The 26,357-nt window shown below is 42.7% G+C and overlaps 1 protein-coding gene across 2 annotated transcripts; it reads left to right on the top strand.

The window, feature by feature from the left end:
• The first annotated feature begins 1,891 nt into the window (after positions 1-1,891).
• On the top strand, positions 1,892-25,675 carry LOC144659406 (sacsin-like). 2 transcript variants are annotated; one of them, XM_078519818.1, is made up of 10 exons: positions 1,892-1,966; positions 4,765-4,809; positions 7,522-7,622; positions 7,848-7,958; positions 8,117-8,264; positions 9,357-10,371; positions 10,642-11,216; positions 11,658-22,798; positions 23,155-23,434; positions 24,491-25,675. In XM_078519818.1, the coding sequence occupies exons 2-9, from the start codon at positions 4,806-4,808 to the stop codon at positions 23,431-23,433; spliced, it is 13,374 nt and encodes a 4,457-aa protein (XP_078375944.1). In that variant the 5' UTR covers positions 1,892-1,966; positions 4,765-4,805; the 3' UTR covers position 23,434; positions 24,491-25,675. The 2 variants fall into 2 exon arrangements, with proteins under 2 accessions (XP_078375944.1, XP_078375945.1); XM_078519819.1 differs by lacking the exon at positions 1,892-1,966 and adding an exon at positions 3,220-3,255.
• The last annotated feature ends 682 nt before the right edge of the window (positions 25,676-26,357 follow it).

Genomic DNA, 26,357 nt, shown 5'->3' with positions numbered 1-26,357 from the left:
CGGCGATATTTATTATTTCATTCTTATTTAAGGGCATGATAGGGGACAAAAGTTTTCTTCTTTTTTTTCCTTTTTTTTCCAAACAGTTGCAGCTGGCCAGCTGCTATATGCCAATTCTTAAAGTATTTCTTCGAGGTTCAATCGACGTGTCAATTTTCAGTCAAATCTAAAACTGTCCTCGCAGAGTTCCATGATCTCCTTAGATGAGGGGAGGGGTGGGGAGCCGACTTCATCAAAATATTCAAAAAAGTAAACGGTCGGACAAGTGCCGCCATCTACTATCACGACAAGTGTGCAAAACAGATTACTAGTATCCTCATTTATCTCGTATGGGCTGGAAGAATTGGGGGGGGGGGGGGGGAGGGAGGGGATGGAGAGTTCTTTTATAGCGGTTGCAATCCTGCTGTATCGGTTCCAGTCGTGGTGTTGTCTCGCAAAGCCTATTTTTCACGTAGTATGATCAGCCTTGCTTGCAGTTGTTTGTTATTTCATTTTATTGCTGATCAGATCTCTCAGTAGATCCTACGAATAGCAGCATTATCGTTTGCGGTCCCTTGCAGTTTTAGTCTTACTTTTACATATTTTTGGACCGTAGATCTTTTCAGATCCGATATGCTGTGCTTTTATTTAGCATGGTTTTGTCCATGCGCTTAAATGTTCGGAATGGCTGTGCCTACCACATTTAAGTTATCTTGCTTTGCGAGACTCCATCGTGACACTTTGAATTTCTTGTCCCCCGAAACACGTGATGTGGCAGCGCGTGATTCGGGGGACAGGTAAGTTCAAAGTACGGAACTTGATACAGTGTACGGGTTATTGGGCAATTTATTTGCGTTGGCCTTTGGGCTGGCGTCATTTAGATTCGCTACACCGCGCTGATGAGTTCCAATAAGAACGAAACAGCTGTCCGCGGTTGCAATCCTGCTGTATCGGTTCCAGTCGTGGTGTTGTCTCGCAAAGCCTATTTTTCACGTAGTATGATCAGCCTTGCTTGCAGTTGTTTATTAATATGGGAAGGCTCATGCTACACCTGAAAGGGGGTACCATTTCCATAATGTAGGCAATGTTTTTTGTTTCTTTGTTTTGTTTTGTTTTTCAAGCTGGTCTTTTCCCCGGGGGGGGGGGGTACTCCATATAACGGCCTATACGGGGAGGCTCCGCACAAAAGGGGTACCTTTTTCAGGCTTCTGGTATATAAAAGGGTAGCGATTTCACAAGTTTAGGTATATGAAAGGGTATAAAAATCCGTCATTTAGGTTTTTTAAAAGGCCTGTAATTAAAATATTTCGAACAGACGCACTTTATGGCTGTATTATTTTAATTTATTAAGCGCTACATAAAAATGACAAGAAAACGTCCTGTTCTAAGGCTATGTCATGTCTTTTAGGAATATGAAAGGGGTACCTTTTGTCAGTAAAAGGAATACGAAAGGGGTACAATTTCTGTCAAAATGGTATATAAAAGGGTAAGGGGTAAGAGCTTGGGGCGGAGCCTCCCCGTATAAAACTTTTTTGAGTGCTCCCTCGTGGTCTTTTCTCAGAAATGTCAAAAGAATTCCCAGAAACAAAGCGCTTTCTTCCGCTATATGAACTCGGCTCAATAAAAAGCGAGACAAGTCTCAATTTTCGCATTTTTGTCTTGCGGGCAGACCACCGCGGCCAAATATGGAGGTCTTTAAGGGGACCGGAAGAAAAATGTTATGGACCAGTGGTCTATGTGTTACTTATATCATCATTTTTGAACACGTTGAGCCTGGTTGCCCAGTGGCGTGACTCTTGCGTGACTGCCGTAACAAGGAAGTAAAATGATTGCTTTCCGAGAAACGCTTTTAGATCACGTGACAACGCGAGAAGACAGGATTTCTCGGAAAAGGCTTCCAGAGTACTGAGAAATCATTCTCAGCTTGGATTTCGTTCAGTAGTTTTACTGATGAAGAAAGGATGGATTTCATGGAAAATACAGTAAGGTAATTGAGAAACAATTTAATGAAGTGAATTAGACGGTACGCACTATAAATGCACACTGCCACAATTGTTTTTATGTAAGAGAGATCAAACTCGTGAAAATTATCTCGAAGGTGTAGAAGTTAAGGTTACACTCAGATTCTGTAAACACAAGCTCTCATTGCAATACTGTTTTACACCAAAAAGCTGTCGTGAACACACGACTTTCGATTTTCGAAAGCGTACGCGTTAGGCCGTCCGAAGCTTCCGAAGAGATGAAGCAGCTAAAGTTTGGCACAACAATCAATGGCTAAAAAAATCATATTTTTGAACAAATAAGTTGTGGCCTCGATCGCTTAATATTCTGCTCTCCTAAATTCCATCCTGGTACAAGGACGAAATTTGAAGTGTCGTGAGCACTTCAAATTTGTAGGTTTTCGAAAGCGTTAGGTTTCCAAAGCTTCGAGAAGCTTTTGAGATGCAACAGCCGAACTTTTGCACAACAATTAACGGCTTAAAAAACTGACATATTTTTGAAGAAATATAAGTAGCGTTCTCGATCGCTTATTCTCGAAAATTCTGTCCTGTTACAAAATTAAAAGTCATAAGCGGCAGACCCCATTTCACAGAATGTTACAGCAAAAGATAGACACTGGCTAAGCTAGTATAGGATGAGAATTTATGCCTTTGTATATATACAAAGTTGAATTCCGTACACATGGTGATCGATTAGGCCAAATACAAAAAAAAAAAAAGTTTCTCGTCCCCACCCGCTTTAATTTTCTGGGGCCCTTCTCTGTTTTTAATATTGTTATGGCCATCCCAATAAAATGTTTCGTTTCCCATTGCCCGACCGACCCATTTTTTCGAAATGTAAAAAAAAAAAATTCCAGATTCACTATAAATCAAAGAAGCAAGTACTTCATTTTACAAGCACACGATCTTGTTTTATTAACAACAATTGGTATGATCTGATATCTTTGTCGTTAATAAACATCGATACTACGTTATTTTACTATTGTCTGCGAATATTGCCAGTGAAAACATCAGATGGTTCACGTTTTATTTATACAATTAAAATGGTTTAATTTCTACAGACCCTCGATCAATTTCGCTTCGTAGTGGCGTGACTCTTGCGTGACCGTCGTGACACGGAAGTAAAATGATTGCTTTCCGGGAAACGTTAATAGGTCACGTGACAACGAGTTTAGGACAGGATTTCTCGGAAAAGGCTTCCAGAGTCTTGGATTTGATTCAGTTTTAGTAGTTTTACTAACGAAGAAAGGATGGATTTCATGGAAAGTACAGTAAGGTAAACGAGAAACAATGTTAATGAAGTGAAAGGTAGACGGTACGCACTTACGCACACTGCCACGGTTGTTTCTTAAGAGGAAACAAACTCGCGAAAATTATCTCGAAGGCGTAGACTGAGTTAAGGTTCCACTCTTATGTAAACACAAGCTCTCATTGCAATACTGTTTTGCACCAAAAAGCTGTCGTGAACACACAAATTTTCGATTTTCGAAAGCGTTGGGCCCTCCGAAGCTTCCAGAAGCTTTTGATGTGCAACAGCGGAAGTTTTGCACAACAATCAATGGCTAAAAATCACATTTTTGAACAAATAACTTGCGGTCTCGATCGCCTATTCTGCTCTCCTAAATTCCATCCTGATACAAGGACGAAATTTGAAGTGTCGTGAAAACTTCAAAGTTTTAGATTTCAAAAGCGTTAGGCCCTCCAAGGCTTCGAAAAGCTCTTGAGATGCAACAGCTGAACTTTTGCTCGACAATTAACGGCTAAAAAAAATCATATTTTTAAACAAATTATAAGTTGCGGTCTCGATCGCTTATTCTGGTCTCCTAAATTCCGTTCGGTACAAAATGTTTTATTGAGAGACGCCATTTCACAGAATGTTACAGCAAAAGATACACACAGACTCTGAAGCTAGTGAAGGATGAGAATTAATGCCTTGCATATATATACATAGTTGAATTCCGTACTAAAAGCTGTAACCCCAAACTTCTCTGTTTTAACATATTTTCTGCTTTTCACGGCTTTTGTTATTACGTTTTACGAAGTGTTTCTTAAGGACGTACCGGCAACGTGACGGTTCATCAAGGTTTTAAATAGACTATATATAGACCATAAAGTGATCGGCAGTGAGACTAAACCCAAGTTCCAAACGTCCTTTTAGCCTTTACTGTACTAACGCTCCGGTTAGCCTGCATGCAAACAGTTTGCTCTCAATTCATTTGAAATAATTAAACAAGCCGATTTGAGATCTATAGCTAAAGCCCCGGGGGGGACTCCCATATTAAAGGGACGGGGATGCTCGTCGGAAATTTTGAAAAGAACCCCTAAAAGAGACCAATCTGGGCGTGGCTCAAGCTATTTTAGACCCCTAAAAGATACCAAAAGACTGAGAAAAAAACTTATATTGGTATATTTCTTCGTGTGTAACCCTAAACGAGACCCTGACGGCTAAAAATATTGTCATTTTCTTGCATTTTCCCCAGAACACCCTAAGCGAGACCCAAAGTCCGAAATTTATACCCCTAAGCGAGACGACGAGCATCCCCGTCACTCTCATATGGGATTCCCCCCCCCCCCCCGGGGCTAAAGCCCTTCAAAATCACATAGTTCATCTTAAAGAAGAAAACATAGTCTCTTCGAATTTCTCAAAAATTCTAGTCATTTAATTTGGCGTTTTATGGACAACTTACTGGCTGGCTGTAATTTAGCCGCAGTGTTTTGCAAATTTGCGAAATGCTGTTCTGGTTTGTATAGTGAAATAAATATTCGGACCATCGTTCCCTTCCAGATGAACACAATGTAAGAGCAGAAGAGTGATCCTTCCAGAAAATGGGTGAGTATCAAATGAGTGTCTAGTATATTAGCTTTTTCTGCAAGTCAACTTTATTTGATCGTCGACTCTTTGTGATCCCCCCCCCCCACCCACGTCTCCCACATGTGTGTATAGTCGACCGTGCAAGCGGTTATTTTAATCCCAAACTTGTCTCAAAACAAAATAACAAAAAATTCATACAGACAAGCAGACGAATGTTTATTCAATCATATTCTTAGTGGACTAGTATTGGCATAAAAAAACATACTCTTAACTTGGAGATTACAGACCTGGAATGGGAGGTGGGGGGGGGGGGTAGAGAAAGAGGGGGGGGTGTATGTTAGTACTAACCAATTAAAGGGGCTAGGCAGTGCCTGCCTACCTACACACCTATCTACTTGCCTACCTACCTACCTACCTACCTACCTACCTACCTACCTACCTACCTATACCTACCAACCTGCCTGCCCGCCTGCCCGCCTGCCTTTCTACCTACCTACCTACTTTCCTCCTACCTTCCAACCTACTACCTACCTACCTACCTACCTACCTAGGTACCTACCTACCTACCTACTTACCTACCTACCTGCCTATCTAGCTGCCTGCCTACCTGCCTGCCTACCTACCTGCCTACCTAACTTAACCTGACTCCCTTTCTGCCTTTCCTACCTGCCTCTGTACCTACCTAATTAACTAACTAACTAACTAACTAACTAACTGACTAACTGACTAACTGACTGACTGACTGACTGACTGATTCGACCTATCACTTACCTACATTCCTATCTGCCTGTCTGCCTGCCTCTCTACCTACCTACCTACCTACCTACCTACCTACCTACCCCACCACCTACCTACCTACCTACCTACCTACCTACCTACCTACCTACCTACCTACCTACCTACCTACCTACCTACCTACCTACCTACCTACTTGCCTAAATTATTCCTACCATCAAGCCTGCCTGCCTGCCCACCTACATATCCACTTTCTAACCTTTTTACCTATCTCCAAATACGTTCTTGCCTAGCTTACCTGCCTGTCTGTCTTTCAAGCCTAACTTTCGCCTGCCTACCTACCTGCTTGCATGCCTGCCTGCATATTTACCTTCCTACCTCCCTACTCACCGACCTACCACCTACCTGCCTGCCTCATATTTACCTTTCTACTTTACTGCCTGCCTTTCGGCTTGCCTACCTGCCTCCATACCTTCACACCTGTCTACCTACCTACCTTCCAAGGAACCTACCTACCTGCCTACCTACCTTACTACCTACCTGCCTGCCTACTTACCTTCTTTCCTGCCTCCTACCTTCCTTCCTATCTACCTACCTAACTACCTGCCTACCTACCTGCCTACCTGCCTCCTTACCTTTTTACCTATTGAACTACGTTCTTGCCTACCTTACCTGCCTGTCTGTCAATACTTTTTTACACCTGCCTACCTGCCTGCCTGCATATTTTCCTTCCTACCTCCCTACCTTCCTGCCTACTTCCTACCTATACCTACCTACCTACCTATCTACCTACCTACCTACCTACCTACCTACCTACCTACCTACCTACCTACCTACCTCGCCTACTTCCTACCTACCTACCTACCTACCTACCTACCTACCTACCTCCCTCCGCCTACCTGCCTACTTGCTACCTACCTACCTACCTACCTACCTACCTACCTACCTACCTACCTATCTACCTACCTACCTACCTACCTACCTACCTACCTACCTACCTACCTATCTACCTATCTACCTACCTACCTACCTGCCTACCTACCTGCCTACCTACCTACCTACCTACCTCCCTACCTATCTACCTACCTACCTACCTACCTACCTACCTACCTACCTACCTGCCTACTTCCTAGCTACCTAGCTACCTACCTACCTACCTCCCTACCTACCTACCTACCTACCTACCTATCTACCTACCTACCTACCTACCTACCTACCTACCTACCTACCTATCTATCTACCGGCCTGCCGGTCTGTTGCCTGCCTGCCTGCCTGTCTGCCTGTGAAGACAGGATTTCTCGGAAAAGGCTTCCAGAGTACTGAGAAATCATTCTAAGCTTGGATTTTGCTCAGTTTAAGTAGTTTTACTGATGAAGAAAGGATGGATTTCATGGAAAATACAATAAGGTAATTGAGAAACAATTTAATGAAGTGAATGACAGTCGGTACGCACTAACGCACACTGCCACAATTGTTTTTATGTAAGAGAGATCAAACTCGTGAAAATTATCTCGAAGTTAAGGTTACACTCTTCTGTAAACACAAGCTCTCATTGCAATACTGTTTTACACCAATACTTACCTACCTACCTGCCTGCCTATTGACCCACCTTTCCTTTTCACATTTTGAACTACGTTCTTGCCTACCTTACCTGCCTGTTAGTCAATCCTGCTTTACACCTGCCTTACTGCATGCCTGCATATTTATCTTCCTACCTCTCTACCTCCTACTTACCTGCCTGCCTCCTACCTGCCTGCCTGCCCGCCTGCCTGCCCTCCTTCCTGGATGTTTACCTTCTTACTTACCTGCTTCCTTCTCTTCCTCTCCCTATCTTTCTTCTTTCTTTCCTTCGTGCATTCTTGCTTACTTCCACCTGTCTTTACATGTAAGTTTTTCGGATCAGTCATTGTCAGTAGCTATAGCAGCTACTGATTAGATACTGAAAATGGGCGCAGTAAGTCTAGCTGATAATTTTTTTTTGTTTTTTCGTGCTAGCGGATAATGATGACGATGGGTTTGATTTGATTCAGCCATCGCTTATCCAACAGCTGAGGACCATCCTAGATCAGTATCCAGACGATGGGCAGATACTGAAGGTAAAGACGGTGAAAAAAGACCGCTAGATTGTGCACCACAGTCTTCAGCAGAACAAACTTTATGCTTACCCTATCTATAAAACTAAGAAGAACTCAAGTTGCATGTCCGGATGGCGATTGTGTCAAAGACAAATTCTCACCCAACTAAAAAGTCTATCGTTACTCTATATTTCTGTAATGATTTTATTTCTTCTAAAAGTGAACAATATTTCTCCCATATATTAGGAGCTCATTCAAAATGCCGAAGATGCAGGGGCAAGCAAAGTGAAATTACTTCACGACAAACACAGCTATGGAACAGAAAAACTACATAGCAAAGGCCTCGCCCAGTTTCAGGTAGATTTTTTAAACGAAGTGAGTGGTAAAACACTCGCAGTTTTCTGCACAGTATTTGAATCCTATTGGTACTTTGTCGCACTACTAATAACAGAACAAATGCTTGAATTTATGCTCTGTTGTGTATTTTTAATAATGTTTGTACGCTTGTCAAACAGGGCCCAGCACTTTATGCCTACAACGACGCTCAGTTTACTAAAGACGACTGGAAAGGCATACGAATGTTGTGCGACAGTATTAAAGTCAAAGACCCAATGAAAGTCGGCCGTTTTGGCCTTGGCTTCAAGTCTGTATTTCATGTTACAGGTTAGTCTCCGATTGTTATGGGTAAATTGTTTCAAATAGTCTCATCGCCCCTTTTATTTTAGGTCAATCAGGAATAGAGAGTAATTGAATGAAGAATCAATGATAGACTTTCGTGAAGTCGCGTTTGCCCAAAGACCCGCGGGGGGGAGGGTACTTGACCTTTGTTTAGGTATAGGGGTACCGCTGGAGGTTTGAAACCCTAACCTTGTTTAGGACAGTGAAAACTTAAAATACCTACCCTGTGTAAGACAACACGCCCTATTTTAAGACCCTATTTAGGACAAAGGACAACATCAACAATAACTTACGCTTTATTGTGATTACGTCCCAGACGCGATGTTCGACGCATTGAACTGCGAACACCGATCCCAGCAAATAAAATAATGCTTTTCATTGAAGCGAAAGCGAAAACAATACAAATACTTGAGGACAGTCTTGCAGCCATACCCTGTCTAGGACAGGTTCAGGCCCTGTTTAAGACAGAGGAGCTTGAAATTATATACCCTGTTCAGGATGGGAGTAGTAAAAAACCATACCCTATCCAGCGGCCCCCCCCCCCCCCCCCCCCCGGGCCCAAAGATAAGGTTCTTGAAGTGAAAGACAACGCGACTTAGAGAATGTCGGAAAATATGAGCATAAAATGCGACTTCAGCCTACCTTAAAATGAACTCCGGTAAACTAGCAGAAGTGACGGCAACAACCACCTATTAACCCTTATAACGTTTCAAATAAGACGAATTGCAAAAAATCAAAACAACTTCAAGATATCGTATAGCAAAATCCTGGTGGTGGATCGTCTGGCGTGTCGGATGCAGTGTCAATTGACTTTCTAAGAACCTCAGCCGCGCCAGTTCCATGCCCGCGGCCTTTTAAACTCAAAATTGTATACATTAGGTGACCGTTTTCTATCTTGTATATCAAATTAAAGCGAGAAGAGTAACGTAGGATCTTAATCTTGTTTCCATTATCCAAAACAACTTCCCATCCAATACGACCATGCGAAATGTGGCCGAAACGTAACAAAACTGCCAAGAACCATTCTTTCATCGCCGAAGCAACAATTTTGCTCATTACATGCTCTGTTCATTTCAGATCTCCCGAGCATCGTGAGCAGTTCACAAATTGGCGTGATTGATCCGCACGAGGAGTACTTTGGCGACGGAAGAGACCGACGAACGGGACACAGATGGAGAATGAAAGAAGACCGTGCAGCCATGGACAGTATACCGGACCAGTTTCTCCCTTACAAAGGAATATTCGACTGTACAGATAATGTTTTCTCTGAAGGATCTTACAATGGGACGTTGTTTCGCTTCCCCCTGCGAAACACCCCCTCAAAGCTGTCACAGACGCTGTACTCTGCAGAAAAGGTGAACATGCTGTTTGAGAGTTTCATGGCCGATGCACACTTGATTCTTCTATTTCTCCAGTATCTCGAATCCATAGAGCTTTACGTCCGGGAAGAGTCAAATAGTGAAGCCAGGAAAACGTTTCAAGTACGAATAAGCGATGATAGCCTCCAGTTAGTTCGAGAAAAGAGACGGGAGTTTCGGAACGAGATCAAGACCGGCCATGGCCAGCTAATGCCACAACCTGTTAAAGTAACGTATCCAATCACGATTGAGACACTGAATTTCTCCGAAGGGGAAGGAAGCAGTACCGAAAGGCATTCATTCCTTGTCACAAACTATTTTTGTGGTGGAAAGGTCTCGTCACAATTTGAAAGCCTGGCTACAGATGGAGACCTGAGCTATCTACCTTTAGTTGGTGTCGCCATGGCATTACCAGATAGCTCTGGAAATCAAACGCCTGATATTCGAGGACACGTGTTTTGTTTCCTACCATTGCCCATGCAAAAGACGAGCTTGACAGGTTTGCCAGTGCATGTTAACGGCTTCTTTGCATTGAACCAGAACAGACGTTACATTAAGACACCGAATGCTGAGCAAGAAGATCTGGCTGAGAAGGAAGGCCGACAGCTGACTGACAAGTCCTTGTTGTGGAACCGGTGTCTGCTAGAAGAAGCAATCCCCCGCGCGTATGCCACGATGCTGATGGAAGCCATTAACGAGAAGTGTTATAGTGTACAAGCAGAGGCAATTTACAAGTAAGATTAAAATGTCTAAATTTTCATGTCCGTTGATCTGTATGTCCTGATGATATTCCAAACAAATACCGTCCTTTTTATGAGGTTAATTTCGCGAACAGTTTACCGGACTGTCAAGGATAACAGAATTGGACGCCCACAGAAGAGGTCCTTAAAGATACAGAGGCAAACAAGAAGAATATGCATGTTAATTAATTCTCAGATTCCCTCGTTGACCGTGAAAGGTTTGTTTTTACTGATTACTTTACTGTAATGTTCTTTGTCAATTAGAGCGTGGCCAGACATCAACAGTATTGACCAAAAGTGGAAAAGACTGCAGAACCCCTTGTTTGAGCTGCTGTGTACCGAAAACGTTGTTTACACTCCAGCCCTCGGAGGAAACTGGCTAAACGTGGAAGATGTGATCTTTAACAGAGTCCAAGAGGATGATCCTAAAGAGCTGCTTGAGCGAGTTTTCCTCAAGGCTGATCAAAATGTTGCCTCTTTGCCCGGCCACGTGTTAAAAGCGTTGGGCATGTACACAAACTTGAGTACAGAAATCACGCCCCTACTAGCACGGAAAGTACTCAAGGAAACGCCTTCGTGTTACAGAAGCATCAGTCACTCAGAGAAGTTGCTGCTTCTAAAATTTGTCCTCAAAGACGGCAAGTTTTCAGAACTCCTAGGATTAGAGCTATTGCCCGTTTCCAATGGATTGTTCACTTCGTTTTCCAACTCTGGTGAAGCTATTTACATCAGTTCGCCTGAGCACCCGCGTGAACTTCTTCCGTGTCTACAGGATCGATTTCTGGACCAGAGCATTGACGAGAACCTCTTAAGAAGCCTGCAAGCAGCTGCTGACCAAGGTACGAAGCATGTTCTAGACTTTATTACGAAGCAACCAAAATTAATTCCATATAATTATATAATTAATACAGAGGTTTGAATTGAATAAACATTCACTTTCAGATCTAGAGTAGAAGATCGAATTTAACAAAACTTGTTGTTGGTAGGAATACGACGTCCTGTATTTGCAGCAAAACTCTGCACCGCCAAGCTATAGTAGTATGTTGTATCATGGAGATCTTAAAAGTACGGCTATCTTCGCAGTAGCTTAGCTATTTAGTAGTACACTTCGGAAATTTATTGTTCTTGAATGCATGTTACTACAGATGATATGTTTTTTTTCCATGGCAAAGCATCTCGAAGGACAGAGAGTATCTGTAAAGTCTTCCTGACTCAAAAAGGCCATTACATAAATTTTGTTAAGAGAAATAATCCAAAACAGTTTTGTTCATTTTACATAGGATGCACGCAGCTACGACATCTCTGCAAAGACAACGTAGGTACACTTCTTTCAAAATCACTGCCTCCTGAGTGGTCAGTGGGAGAAAACGTTCTGTGGTATCCTGGAGTCGAAAATCATCCTCCAAAGGACTGGCTGGGGCTCGTGTGGGACTACCTTGGCAAGAACTTTGCCACAGAAAATGAGCTTAAAATGCTTGAGAACCTTCCACTGCTTCCAATCGACATGTCCCAAGCCTCGGTAACCTTGGCAAGACTCACTCAGCCATCTAAAATAGTAGTAAGAAGCCTTCATGGCGATTGCCTTGATGACACCCTCACTGGCGTTTTGAAAGAGCTCGGTGTGACAGTATTACAGGAATATCCAAATTTCATAAGCCTCCATCCCGCTGTCACGAGTACGTTCGTCCAACCACCGTCAACTCAAGGTGTTTTAAGAGCTTTGGCGGCTTCCCTGCCCGTGATGACGGCTGGAATGCAAAAAGTACCAGACGAGGGGAAGCGCTCTTTGAGGAAGTTTGTTGCTAAAGCTTCATCACTGGAACCAGAAGAGAAGAAGGTTCTCCATTGCCTTCCTTTGTTTGAGACTCTATCCAAGGCTTTTGTTTCGAAGAAAGAGGATCTTTGTGCCGCACCCGAACAGTCGTTCCCAGTGACTCCTCGCCGAGATCTCATTGACGTTAAGGAAGACGACTCGAAGCATTTGGCAGTTTTACTGGACATCAGGATCCTGACGCCGCCTGAATTTTTACTCGAAGAAATATTCCCCGGTGTAGAAGAGGGTTGTTATACTGTTGAAGAGATTGACAGACTTATGGCCTTTGTGATGGAGCGCTATAAAGTTTACGCTGGTGCCAATGGGAGATTTAAAGAGAAATTAAAAGCTTTGCCATTTGTCTCAACCAAAAATAGACGAGTTCGGCCAATTGAAATATTCGACCCCAGAGGAGACTCGTTGAGGAGAATTTTCACTGATGAAGATGTTTTTCCTGCTGTAGAGCAATACAACGATCCTGCAGCCCTTGTGATTTTGGAAGATCTCGGAATGAAAGGCGAGGAAAGGATCACTGGGCAAGACCTTTACCAAAGTGCGAAAGCGGTCAGTGGCATTTCAAGCCTTTCAGCAGCGGAAATAAAGTCAGAAGCAATCATGGAATACTTGACACGAAATCCTTCAAAACTTCAAGAGACCGCTTGTGGAACAAAGCTGGGATTACTTCTTCAAGACATCTCATGGGTACCCAGGATAAGAAGAAAACCCAGTGATTTTCCACAAAGTCTTACGTTTTTGGGAGAAACAAGCAAAGAGTCCAATTTCCACAAACCCTCAGAAGTCAAGAGCAATCAACTGGTAAATCTCGTTGGATCCGTAAAGCCAGTCGTTAAAACAGAGCCATCCAGTCAGTTAGCCCATTATTTTTCCTGGAACACAGAGCCAACTGTATTTGATGTCACACAGCACCTGAACAACGTAGTCAGTTGTTACAACCCAGATGAAAAGCCGCGTTACATCCTGATAGTTAAAGAAATCTATGCATTTTTAAGCCGTGCAGATCACGCCGACGTAATGATGGCTTTACGGGACCTTGACAATCCAGCCTGGATCTGGAGTGGAGATGGATTTTCTTCACCTAGCGTTCTGCTATCTGAGAAGCCTCCTATTGACCTATCACCATACATCTGCGCCCTCCCTTCAGAGGTGCTACATTTCTCTGCGTTTTTTGCCAGTCTTGGCTTGCTGGAAAAATGCGATGACGCAATCCTGCTCCAAGTTCTTCATTTGATAAAGCAAAAGTATGACAGCCGCTCTCAGTTTCCGACTACAGAAGTGAAGAAAGACCTGCAGTTATCTGTGGACATCCTGAATGAGGTTAAGCCAAAGGTTGGTGAACAGTTGCCTTCGACGCTTCAGGAAAAGGTTCTGGTTCCCACTCACGTAGAAGGAGATGCTTATCTCAAGCTTGCACTAGTTGAAGATTGCATGTACTGTGAGCACGAGTGGTTGGAAAGAAGCAATCGTGATGAAGAAATGGATTTTTTGTACGTACATCCAAACATTCCAAACAGCACAGCTGAACTTTTGCTTGTTCCAACGCTTATGAATCGAATGCTGGATCCTGACGAGCTGGAAATAGGAGAGGAAAAAATAGGAGAGGAATTTGGGCAAGAAGAAAAACTAACTCGCAGACTTAGCAGACTTTTGGAAGATTACACCGATGGATTTGCAGTACCGAAAGAGCTTGTTCAAAACGCAGACGACGCCGGAGCTACTGAAATTAGATTTCTTTACGATGAAAGAACAAACGAAGATGCCATGACCTGTCTGATTGATGAAGAAATGAGACACTGCCAGGGTCCTGCACTGTGGGTTTACAACGATGCAGAGTTTCGAGACGAGGATTTTGCAAACATAACAAAACTGAACGGTGCAACAAAAGAAGGCGACACTGAGAAAATTGGAAAGTTTGGTCTCGGCTTCAATGCAGTATACAACCTGACGGATGTTCCAATGTTCGTGAGTACAAATTACTTTGTGATTTTTGACCCCAACACTTTCTATCTGGGAAAAGCAATCAGGAACAAGAACAAACCAGGAATGAAGATAGACATCAACAAGAACACGAAGAGACTGAGAAATTTTAGCAACCAGTTCAAACCATTCAACGGCATATTTGATTGTGATCTTCGCCTGGAAAAAGAGGACAACTCGTACCATGGAACACTCTTTCGCTTTCCTTTACGAACTAAAGAGCAAGCTATTAAAAGCGAAATCAAGCAACTTCATTACGACAACAAACAAGTGGAGGAACTTTTGGATCTTTTCACTCGTGGTGCTAAAACCTTGCTACTCTTCACACAAAATGTCCGCCGCATAAGTGTGTTTCATTTGCCGAGAGAATCAGCTTCTTCCCAACAACCAATTCTGTTGTTTGAGGTCAGCAAATCATTGCATCAAGGTGGAATCTTAAGAGAATTGACAGTTCCAGTCACACTTTCACCAGCTGTTAAGAACCTAAGCACTGAAGACCAGTACTTAGTAAAACAGTGCAATGTTCTACGAGCATCATCTGAAGTAGCTAAGCGTCTAGGAGATTCCACCAGCTCTAATACTGTTCTGCTCAGCTCTGCACTAACAGTCAGCATAAAGAGCATAATTACGCAATGCGGAAGATCGTTCCTTAAGGACAATGGTCACCTTCAGGATGAATCTGAAAGTTGGCTTGTCGCATCTTCCATGGGCAAAGGAAACGCAATGCAATTTGCTAAAGACGACAAGACTCTACTTCCATCAGCTGGAGTTGCTGTTCAGTTGCTGTCTGACGAAAGTGAAAAGCTCCTGCCTGTACCTGTTGTCGATCAGATCACAACGAAAGAGCCACATCACAAGGGAAGCCTCTTCTGCTACCTCCCGCTTCCAATCTACAGTGGTTTTCCAGTGCATGTAAATGGTGCATTTGCAGTAGCCGCCAGCAGACGAGGTTTGAAGGAGAAAACAGCTGACGACAAAGACTGCTTTGAAGTAAAATGGAACAATATTCTTATGCAAGACTCTATCTGTGCAGCATATCTGGACCTACTTGAGGACGTAAAGAAGTCGGCACCTGTCACATACCAGTTTCATTCACTGTGGCCCAAAGCTTGCGAAGTACAGCTTCACTGTGAGCCTCTTTCTCGCTCGTTTTATCAACAACTTTCCTGTGGAGGCTATGCTCTCTTTTCAGATGGAAATCGATGGGTGGACATCTCTCAAATGGTCTTTTTGGAGCCAAACTTTCGGCACGAGTCACAAGTAGGAGACATGTCGTTTGAGGTTTTCCAGTTGTTGAACAAAGGGAGTGGAGTCATCATTGATATGCCAGCTGATGTGTACCAGTCTTTTGTAGAATATGATCTGGGAGCAGCAATCCAGGCTAAATGCTACGACAAGGAAAGGTTCTTCCGCGAGCTATTCTTTCCAAATGTTGCTTCGGTACCATCCCATCTGAGGAATGAATTGGTATTGTACGTCCTAGACGACAAAACTGGAAAATTCGACGACCTAATAAAAGTACATGATTGCATTCCAGCCTCCCCAGACGGTCAAGAGCTGAAGAGTCCTGGCCAACAAATCAACCCATACAAAACCGCGGCGTCACTGTTTAGCCCTGAGGATAAAAGGTTCCCTTTTGGTACGGAGGAAACGTTCTTGAACAGCATGCGACTTGCCAAACTTGAACAACTTGGGATGTTGACAGATGATCTTCCGTGGCCTGAACTTGCAGAAAGGGCACAGAGTATCAGCATGTTAAACAGATGTAGTAGTGAAGCAGCTTTAATGCGCGTACAAGCATTGGTGGATCGCCTAGAAAGAAAGCTTAAGAATGAGGATGGAAGCTCTCTTTCCGATGATATCCATAACAAATTCTTACAAGCCAAATTTCTTCCAGTGCTTCGGAAACCAAAGAAGTTTCCTCTTCCCTGGAAAGGAGATAAGGTACAAAACGATACCCAAAGAGTATTGCTGTCACCTATGGAGTCCTTTTTAGAAAGCGAAAAGTACCTGGTCTGTTGCACTGAGCCAGTGGTAGATCAATTTATCCCAACAGCTGTTCAAAAGTTCCTACATTTAGACAAAAAGAAGGCCACTCCAGACCATGTTAGAACCCAACTTGATGTTGCCTCGTCGATAAACGCTGCTAACAGTCTTGGTATAGATGAAATCCGACAGCTAAACAAAGTGTGCTTGGCAGCTTACAAATATCTTCAAAAAGCCATTGAAAACAAAGAAATGGAGATGGGGGACGTGAAAGGGATGTTTTGTGGAAAGAAGTTCATTCTCTCTGGGGAAGAATTTGTTTATACAGAACAAGTGGCTTTCAGGTTGGACGTTGATTGCTCTCCATATCTTTATCAGCTCCCACATGATTTAGCCAGATCATTTGAAGATTTAATGAAAAGAGCCGGTGTAAAACATGCTTTTGAAGAGAGAGATTACATCACTTGCTTGAAGAAAATAAAGGAGACGTTTGGTGACACAGAGCTCGATGAGAAGAATCTTCAGGTCGCAGTTAATGTGGCAGTTCAACTCGGTAACTGTCTGATAGTTCCAGAGGACGACGTCGCCAAACTTCAGGAAAATCAGGAATTATTTTATCTTCCTGATTCGCAAGGAATAATGCGATCTGTTGGTGAGCTTTGTATGAGAGACTGCCCGTGGATGCCTGACGAAATTGGGGTTCATTTTGTGAATGACATGATTCCTCATAAAACGAGTGGCCAACTGGGGGTCAAAACACGCCGTGAAAAAGCATTGCAGCATTTTTCGTCTGGTATTCCCTTTGGTCAAAAAGAAAAACTCACCAATCGTTTGAAACGTATTTTAACAGCTTACCCATGTGAAAAAGAAATCTTGAAAGAACTTCTTCAGAATGCAGATGATGCTCAAGCAACAGAGATTTCTTTTATTAAAGACCCTCGACAGCATCCAGACGAGAAAGTGTTTGGAGACTCGTGGAAGTCACTCCAGGGCCCTGCATTGTGCGTGTACAACAACAAACCCTTCACTAAAGCTGATATTGTGGGAATACAGAACCTCGGTGAAGGCAGTAAGGGAGATGATCCAAACAAGACTGGCCAGTATGGTGTCGGCTTCAATGCGGTGTATCATTTGACTGATGTTCCAACATTTGTCTCGAGTGGTGAAGAGATTGGAGATGTTTTGTGTGTGTTGGATCCACACCACAAGTACGTGCCCGGTGCAACTGCGTCAGAACCAGGAAGAATGTTTAAAGAATCAACGCGATTGAAAAGCATGTTTCCACATGTTTTTTCTTGCTACAACGAAGATGCGTTCCCCATACATAACTCAACAATGTTTCGTTTGCCGTTGAGAACCCAAGCGATGGCAGATCACTCCAAGATTTCTGAATCACCAGTAACACTGGCAGCGTTGGATGACATGATGAAAGCCTTGAAAGGAGAGCTCTTTGAAGTTCTACTTTTTGTGAATAACGTAAGAAAAATCACTTTGTGTGACATCGACGAAGAAAGTGGAAAAGTGGTCAACTCTTATTTTGTCGAGGCAGAAATGTCAGAGGAGGACGCAGCCAAAAGAAAAGAGTTTGCCACCTACGTCAAACAGATCGGAAAGACGGATGATCAAAGAAGCGACTTGTTCCCCAACAACATCGAAGTGAAAAAGTGTTCCTATGTTTTGAACTTACGAGACAGCCTTGGAAACAACGAAAAGTGGATGATTGTCCAGCAAGCTGGCTTCGAAAATGAAGTGCAAAGAAGCATAGTGGATGCTTATAACAAAGGCGATCTGGGAATGCTTCCTCGAGGTGGTGTTGCTTGTCTTTTGGAGAAAAAATCAAAGCAAGGGGAGTCTGAGATTAAGAGGAAAAAAGCTTACTGCTTTCTTCCTCTTCCTTTAGAAACAGACCTTCCGGTCCATATCAATGGTCACTTTGCACTGGACCATGAAGGCCGAAGAAATCTGCGGAGAGACGAAGCTAGTGGCTATCGTAGTGACTGGAACAACGCTTTGCTGACGGATGTAATAGCCTCATGCTATTTAACACTTTTGGATGAGGTGAGGAGTTACCTTGATTTGCCAATCACACACAGCACTGAACAAGTTACCGTTAACTACAGTAAAGATGCTTTGGTGGAAAAGCTCGCAAACTACGAGAAGTTATTTCCATTGGTTGTCTTAGACAAATCTTACTGGGAGACCTTGGTAAAATCTGTGTACCAAGGAATGGACAACAAGGGAACGAGACTCCTTCCAGTTGTGCGTGGCAACCCATCAGAACGTAACTCCGCTACAGTTCAGCTATCGTGGCTTCCTCCAACAGGCGAAGGAAAAAGCAAAGCATTCTTCAACAACCTTGGAAAAAGTGATTGTTTTTCCCGTGAACCAAAGCGTTATCTTGAAAGCGAGATGGACAGAGAAAACAGACGAATTCAACAGAAAACAACATTTGAAGAAATTTTGCTGCAAACAGGTTTCAACCTTGTAAAATTCTCTTTATCTGTATTTGAAGCATTGCAGAAATCCGGTGTGAATTCTCCTTGCGTGTCTCCTTCTGCTGTAATGGAGTTCTACAAGACCTGCAATAATGAAGATCCCCTTTGCTGCATTGGATCAATGTCAGTTGATGTCAGCGAGACCCCATTTAAAAACGCTGACGGGGTCATACTCGTGCTTAAGTACTGCAAGGATGATGAACACTTCTTAGCAAACCTGTCTGGCCTACCATTACTTATGACACAAGACAACTCCTTACACCAATTTAGCAGTGCTTATCCTAAGTTTCTCTCACGTCATTACGGAATCCTACCGCAATGCGAAGAGCTGTTTGTCCACGACGAAATTAGGAAGGAAATCTTTGACGATGCATCGAGTCTAGAGTCACCTGTGTTTAAGCGTTTTGGAGTGAAGGAGTTTGCAAATAATTTACATCGAACGTTGCCACGCGAGTTTGTCAGCAGAGAAAGGTACGTCCAGTGGTGTCCAACAGATGTATCAGTGCCAAATCGTACTTGGATATATAGCGTTTGGGCTTTCCTGAATGAAGAAACAAAGAATGTATTACAGGAAGAAAAGGTATGTGAAGAAGAGAAGAAAAGAAGAATTCAAGCAATACTCGAACCTCTTTCAAACTGGAGCATACTCCCTGCCACAGAGACGACCTGTGTGCTAAGATCACACAATGGAAAAACTTCTGGTGTGAAAACGGAACACTTCCTAGTGCCCTTACGATTAGCAGGATCTGTCCTTGATTTGTCAATTCATGATGCTTCAAGTCGGCCACTTGTGCAGGCTTTAAAAAAGCTCACTCTGGCAGAAGTTAACTATGTTGTGATGTCCACTACGGGCCCCTTTGTTTACACCTCGCTGGATTCCTGTCGCCTTGCACGCCTGCTAGTTGCGACCCTTAAGTATCCAGCATCTTTACTGACATCGTTGGAGCAGAAGTTGACGACAAACCCACAAGCGCTTGTAGGGCAATTGCGGACTTTGGAATGCAAGACCATTTTGCAATACTTCAGTGACAATGTGGCTGGTTTGCAAGAAAGGGACAAGAACATACTAAGTAGACTTCCTTTTTATCAAGCAACGCATGGTGCACTCGTCAGTGTATACAGTAAAAGAGTGTGCGCCTTTCCTATTGGCATTCCACGAAAAGAAATGGAAGAGTTGGGACTTCGACTACATGTAGTGTTTTTGGAAGGCTTGTCACGACTATCTCCGTTGTTCGAATTTCTGGGATTCAAATGTGTCTCGGCCGTCGACATGTATTGTAATTTCATTTTGGAATACTTTAGCACTTTTAGCGCAGAAGCAAGGCTGGCTCATCTAACACACATCCGTGCATCTATTTTAGCAAAACTATCAACCGACGACAGTGACGACAAACAGAAGCTGTTGGCTTGTTTGAGAAACGCAGCGATTGTTACCTCCAATGATGGGACTTTAAAGAGAGCATCTTCCTACTACGATCCCCACAATGAGGTTTTCAAAATAATGCTTTCTGAAGAGATGTTTCCTCCAGAATCTTTGAAGACACACGAATGGCTGTCATTTTTGAAAAAAATCGGGCTTATCTGTGAAGTTTCCCCAGATCTTTTCAAGAAGTTTGCTACGGAAGTTGCACGTGAGGGCGCAACACAACGGAATAAGAAAACTGACGAAAAGTCTAAAGAACTTGTGAAGCACCTTTTTCTTCGAGAAAATGTTTTGGAAGAAGAGCTTCTACAAGCCGTTTCTGATATCCGCTTTGTTGCCACTAATCCTGTAAACCAAGAACTTCAAGCCCTCTATCCACAGTTTGGTGAAGGACGTGATGACAATACTCCATACATTGCATTCAAACGCTCTGTGGTAGCAGAACACACTGAGATTGTTTGGACGACTGCAGGTATCCTTCCACATTGGGCACATCCAGAGAATTATCAGTACCTGATGAAACTTCCAGAAAGTATAAATAAAAGTGGTTACTGCGATTCTATTCTCACCCAACTTCAGGTTTTTAGAACGCCAACTGTGGAACTGGTTGCTCTTCACTGCCAAAATTTATCCTGTCATTTGGAGATCGATGTGACGCCTTTTCAGAAAGACACGAGGATGTCAGTGATGAGGAATATCTACAGGTTTCTTCAAGGAAAAGCCAGATCAAACACATTCAAAAAGGACAGACTTGAGCATACGCCTTGCCTTTTGGTCGAGGAAGGTGGACGTTTTGCTTATGCTAAACAGGTAGTAATTGAATTGAACGAGAACCTTGAGATCAAGCCGTTTCTTTACAGAATGCCTGCCGAGCTCAGTGAGTTTACGACACTATTTAAATACCTGGGCTGTTCCCCTTCTGTCACACCTTCACACTATGCCATGGTCCTAGACATGTTACACGGACGGTGCAAGGCAAACCAATTGCATCCAAATGAAGTTGACAGTGCTTTGAGAGCGGTTAAAGGTCTTCTCGAAACCTTGCAACACACTCCCGCCGCAACGTGGGATATATCTACCTTGTACCTACCAGCCACATCTCCATTCAGTAGCAGTCCGGATGACAATGTACAACCCGTCGTGTTAAGGAAGGCCACCGAGCTTATCTTCAATGACGCTCCGCAGTACAAGGATCGTATTCAGGACTTCAACCTTCCTTTTGTTGTGAGTCTAAAGAGGGCCGATGTCTGCTGCAAATCCGGTGCAAATTTCCAGGACTTAATCATGCTTCTTCCCACAGCTGTCCGGCCTCAGATGATGTCTTCTGTAATCGAAGAAAAATTCGCGGATTCTGAAGACAATGCCGAGCGTTTTGATTTTGGTGCTGCTAGCGCACTGAAGAAGCAGCTGCACTCGGAACAATTCTACCGTGGAATTGTCAGACTCATTCGTCACGCCAATCAAGGTGGTGGGCTAGACGAAAGTGTGATCGCTACTGTGAGAAGCAGTTTACAAAGTATCGACTTCCTTGGAATGAGTAAAATTGTCACTCATCTGGTTCATAATGGGATCGTGATTCGAGGGAGTGAACTCGAAGTACCATACTTTTTGGAGAACGTTTCAGAGTCCGGTGGAGAGATTTGGAGAGTATATGTTAACGCAGTCCAGGACGCGGAAGAAACCATGTCTACGGTAGCCTTAACGTTAACACAAGTGATTGCGGGGGTGTGTCGAGGACTGCTGCGAGAAGCAACTATGTACATTCCCGCCATGCTCCTCAGCCAAACTGGCAAGATATGTTCCTTACTGGATAGAATGAAGATTCGGCAAGACGACCCCTATGATGCGGAAGAAGGAGAGGTCATCCCGCCGCCGGGTAGTTTCATCCCTATTGCAATGCATAACCTTCTAAATCCGGCATTCGAAGTGTTAACTCCCGGAGAATACGTTGGATACGAGTTAGACGATCCAAGTTTGGAACTGCAAGAAGGAGATGCCACCTACATCTACGCCGTGATAATCGAAGAAGTACCGAATGACAGTGTCAGTGTCTTTGCGAAGTCCTACAAGATCAACATTGGGGACGACAAGGAACCGAAAATTGTCCATGTTACCGACCTGTACAAATTTTACCGCTTTCAAGAGGTAACATCAGGTGAAGTTGTAATGTCTGACATGCAAGAGAGCTCTCACTCCACGACGGATAAACAGAAGATTTTCGAGGAAATTACAAGAATGCTTGAAGAAGCTTGGAAGCTACCGGAAGACAGAGGAAGACAAATTATCAAGCGACTGTTTCTACGGTGGCATCCCGACATGAACCCAGGAAACGAGGCGTTCTGCACACAAGTGTTTCAACACTTAAAGAATGAAATTGAACGACTGGAAAGAGAAACATTGCAGAACTACGGGGTGTCCTATTGTGTCTTCTATTGTTTCTGGGAAGCGCGTGTAAGGCGGTACAAATCACAGCGCCGAGAGTACCGAGACAGCGTCGTTCAACACTATGGGTCAACTGGCCACAGTACACGTTCACAAACGTCCAGAACACGTTCATGGGAAGTTCCCCCAAGCTTCTGTACCACCAATCCCCAACCACGAGAGGCACGACGCTGGTTTCGACAAGCTGAGGCCGACCTGGCGGCTGCTGAAAACGACATTGGTACTGAGAAAACATCTTACGAGTGGGCCTGCTTTAAATGCCACCAGGTAAGGATATTACATAAAAGATCATCGTGTAACTTGGTTTCAATATTTCACTATAATTCAGACAAGGGATGAAATAAAATTTCCATAAATAAATCAATACTTAGACCGGTATGACTGTACTAGAAAAAAGAAATTAACAGATATTCTATTCCGGGTTTATCAAATTTGAACCTTGTTTGTTATACCACGTAGTATCAACGAGTCTCCTGTAGCTCCGTAGTGCAGCTTCCAGTCAGGTAGCAGTTGGTCAAACCTGTAATAGAACTGTGAATAAAATCGTATTTTTCAAGGTAAGAAATACAAGCATTTCATTCTAAGTGAATGGTTTTGTAACGAGAGCGGCGTTTGATTTGCAGGCTGCAGAGAAAGCATTGAAGGCTGCCCAATATTCTGTAGACGCTTACAAGACCAATGTTCACAACTTAGTCCAAAACGCCCTGACATTGGACGACTCTCAGTTGACCACGTTATCAAGCCAACTTGAGGCTCGCGTGGGCGATTCAACGCGCATGCGCTACCCCGACCAAGTTTGTTTTCCTCAGATTCCAAACGACGTTTACTCGCGAGAAATGGCCCGCAATGCATTGGAATTAGCCACGATGATCCTAGAAAAAGTCAGAAGCAGAGTTAGATAAGGTACGTACTTCAACAATAAATTGCGCTTCCTATAGAGGGAGACAAAAAAGATACAGTTGTTTGTTGAGACTCATTGTGTTCGTTTTTCTCTCTCTTCCTCTCCAGCCAATTAAAACTGACAAAAATCATGTTGCCAGCTAAGGCCAGAGAAAACAAGTTGTAAGGGAAAGCTTCCAAATGTACTTGTTTAGTTCTTTGAAGACCAATAAAATTACTGGAAATAGCCCAATTTCGATATATTAAAATTCAGCCTAAAACAATAGACCTCAGGACGAGGCTCCGGGACTAAACTATAGAGTTTGTGGGGTTTATTCCCCGGAGCCTCGTAGTGATGTCTATTGTTTTTGACTGAATTTTAAAATATCGAAATTGGGCTATTGCTTTTATTAGTAAATCAGACCGTAGCGTACAGGTACAAATTGACACTGTGTGCAAACGGTGTTCATGTGTAAGGGATCCGAAATGGATAATTACAGTAATAGTTTTCATAACGAGTTGTAGGTAGGGTATTACAAGCAATTCTGCACAATCAGTTTCCATTGTCTAAACTAAAAAATGTTGCTGCTTCCTCAGATGACGGCGGCAAGGTGGGGAGGATCTCAACTTTCCACTTCGTACTTTTTAAACCCCATGTCAGCCCCTTCTTAATTGGATCCCGCCTAGTTGTGCTTGTTCATTTTAAAATATTTTGCAATATTGCGATTTTTTCTTTTTCTCCCAGTTTCCACCATCCTGGAAAAACCGCTTCTCGCCCTCTCTTTTCTCGCTTCCCGTAAACGTTCCTCCCACTTCACTGATTTCCGTCCTGGCTCTACAGTGAAAATTAGGTCTTATAAATTTTAAAATAAAATTAGCTGATGGATACAATTCTTGCCGAATTTTGCCATCCGAACTGCAATGATGAAATCTCCGTCCACAATGTTACACGTTGGTGAAGTATCTTAAGCCTAGATTTACAGACTTCTAACAAGATGCGAATAACAAAGGTTTTTTATTCTTTTTTTTGCAAAGATTTCCATCTAAAGCATTAAATGGACTCTTCACATTTGTTTTTAGGAAACGTTCCCTGGATTGCCATACCGCGAGAGACAATAATGGCATCATGATATGCACTCAAAGATGTCTTCCTAGTCGAGGTTTATTCTAGCTATTAATGCGATTGAAAGCAATAAATGAATGATGAATGAAGTTACCTTTATAGTAGACTAGAATCGTAAATGATTTAGATATGTTAAGATATGCAGCGAATCTACAACGTAATGAACTTTGTAGCATTTTGAATACCATTCTTGACAAAATGGCCTAGCTGAACAACAATCTGCAGCGTTGCGTATAGTTTTTTTCCTATTTTCTTTTTGTGAAGTTTGCATGAGGTGAAGGACTAGTATATAACAAAAAAATACTGAGCTTCTAAGTTACGTTTAGATAAAAGAAGTTTCTGGTATGTTCAAAATAACCAACTTTAGTAACAAAATAATCAAACTAGCAATCACGATGAACTATAGCTTAGATTTCAAAGTGCAGAATGAATTTCAGTTTATTCCTTAGTTAATATAGGCCCCTAAATATATAAAAATTTTGTATTGCTGAGTAAAAGATTAGTTGATTATGGTAAAGTAAGTTGGTTTTCTCTGTTAACATTTTTTTCTATATGCTTATGTTGCCCTTGCTTTATCAGAAATTTAAGGGGTGCTTTAAATTCGTTATATTATAGCTGGGCAAATCAATGTCGTTTTCATAATATATTTTTTTTCTGGCTGTTTCCCCACGTTACTGGCAGCCGCATTACGTGAATAGCGAAAAATGACATAAAATAAAAACAAAACAAAGTCGGATCGCTTAGACTTTTTGAAGTAACTCATTACTTCATGAAACGTACAAGTACGTGCTTAGCTATGTTTTTTATAATACGCGCCAGATAATTTCCAGGCATGCCACGAAGACAAATCCAAATCCAAATGTAGTTATAGTTTTAGTTAAAGTTTCACCATAAGTTTAATTTGTGGGAAAGAATTGAGATTAACTTACCCATTCCAAGCAGGAAATTGCCCTAGAACACTGATACGTAATGTCGATCTTGCCAACTGGTCAGCTCAGCAGTTAAAGTACTGCATTTAGCTAGTAGGAGTGGATAAGAAAAACGTTGTGTCTACTCAAACTGTCTTGTTAACCGTACAATTGTAGTTAATGACCACTGTAATGACAGAAATTAGGTAAATAAAGATTGAATGTTATCACTCACTCTGACGCCTCTTTTGCATCCCACAACAGACAAATTGTTTCAACCAACAGTCGTTGCTGTCAACCTAACGGAGTTGTATTACTTGAATAAATATAAATGAAAGCAAGGCTATATATACAGCACACACCGAATAAGGAGCAGGGAGAGTGGAAATGGAGCAGTGGTTAGAGCGCTCGTCTCCTACCAATGTGGCCAGGGTTCGATTCCGACCCGATGCCATATGTGGGTTAGGTTTGTTGGTGGTCCTCGCCTCGCTCCGATGATTTTTTCCGGGTACTCCAGTTTTCCTACTTCCTAAAAAACCAACATTCCAAAATTCATATCCGACCTGAATAGAAGACCTGCAACAACCCACAAGTGAAGCATTGACGCAACATGCCACGTAACACCCCGGAAACAAGGCTGCATTTATCACGACGCGATAATATATCTTTGATTTGCAGCTTGTCCATTTAGAACGGATTGTTACTAAGATCTGTTCTAATACAATCAAAGCCAGTAGGAATAAAAGAAGTTCATTTTTGGAAATTAACTGATTTCATTCTTTCAAAATTCCTCTTCACCCATCTCATTTCCATTCATTAATTTTGACGTAGATTGATATCAACTTGTACTGCCCAGAAAATTGGGGAGAGTACTAACAATGAAAGTGACAATTTGCGCACGTGACCTGATTAAAAA

This window comes from Oculina patagonica, chromosome 7, assembly GCF_052425735.1.
Source record: "Oculina patagonica isolate OP01 chromosome 7, crgOcupat, whole genome shotgun sequence".
Classification (NCBI taxonomy): Eukaryota; Metazoa; Cnidaria; class Anthozoa; order Scleractinia; family Oculinidae; genus Oculina; species Oculina patagonica.
The sequence above is the reverse complement of the archived record's forward strand: the minus strand, read 5'-3'. Positions and strand labels throughout refer to the sequence as shown.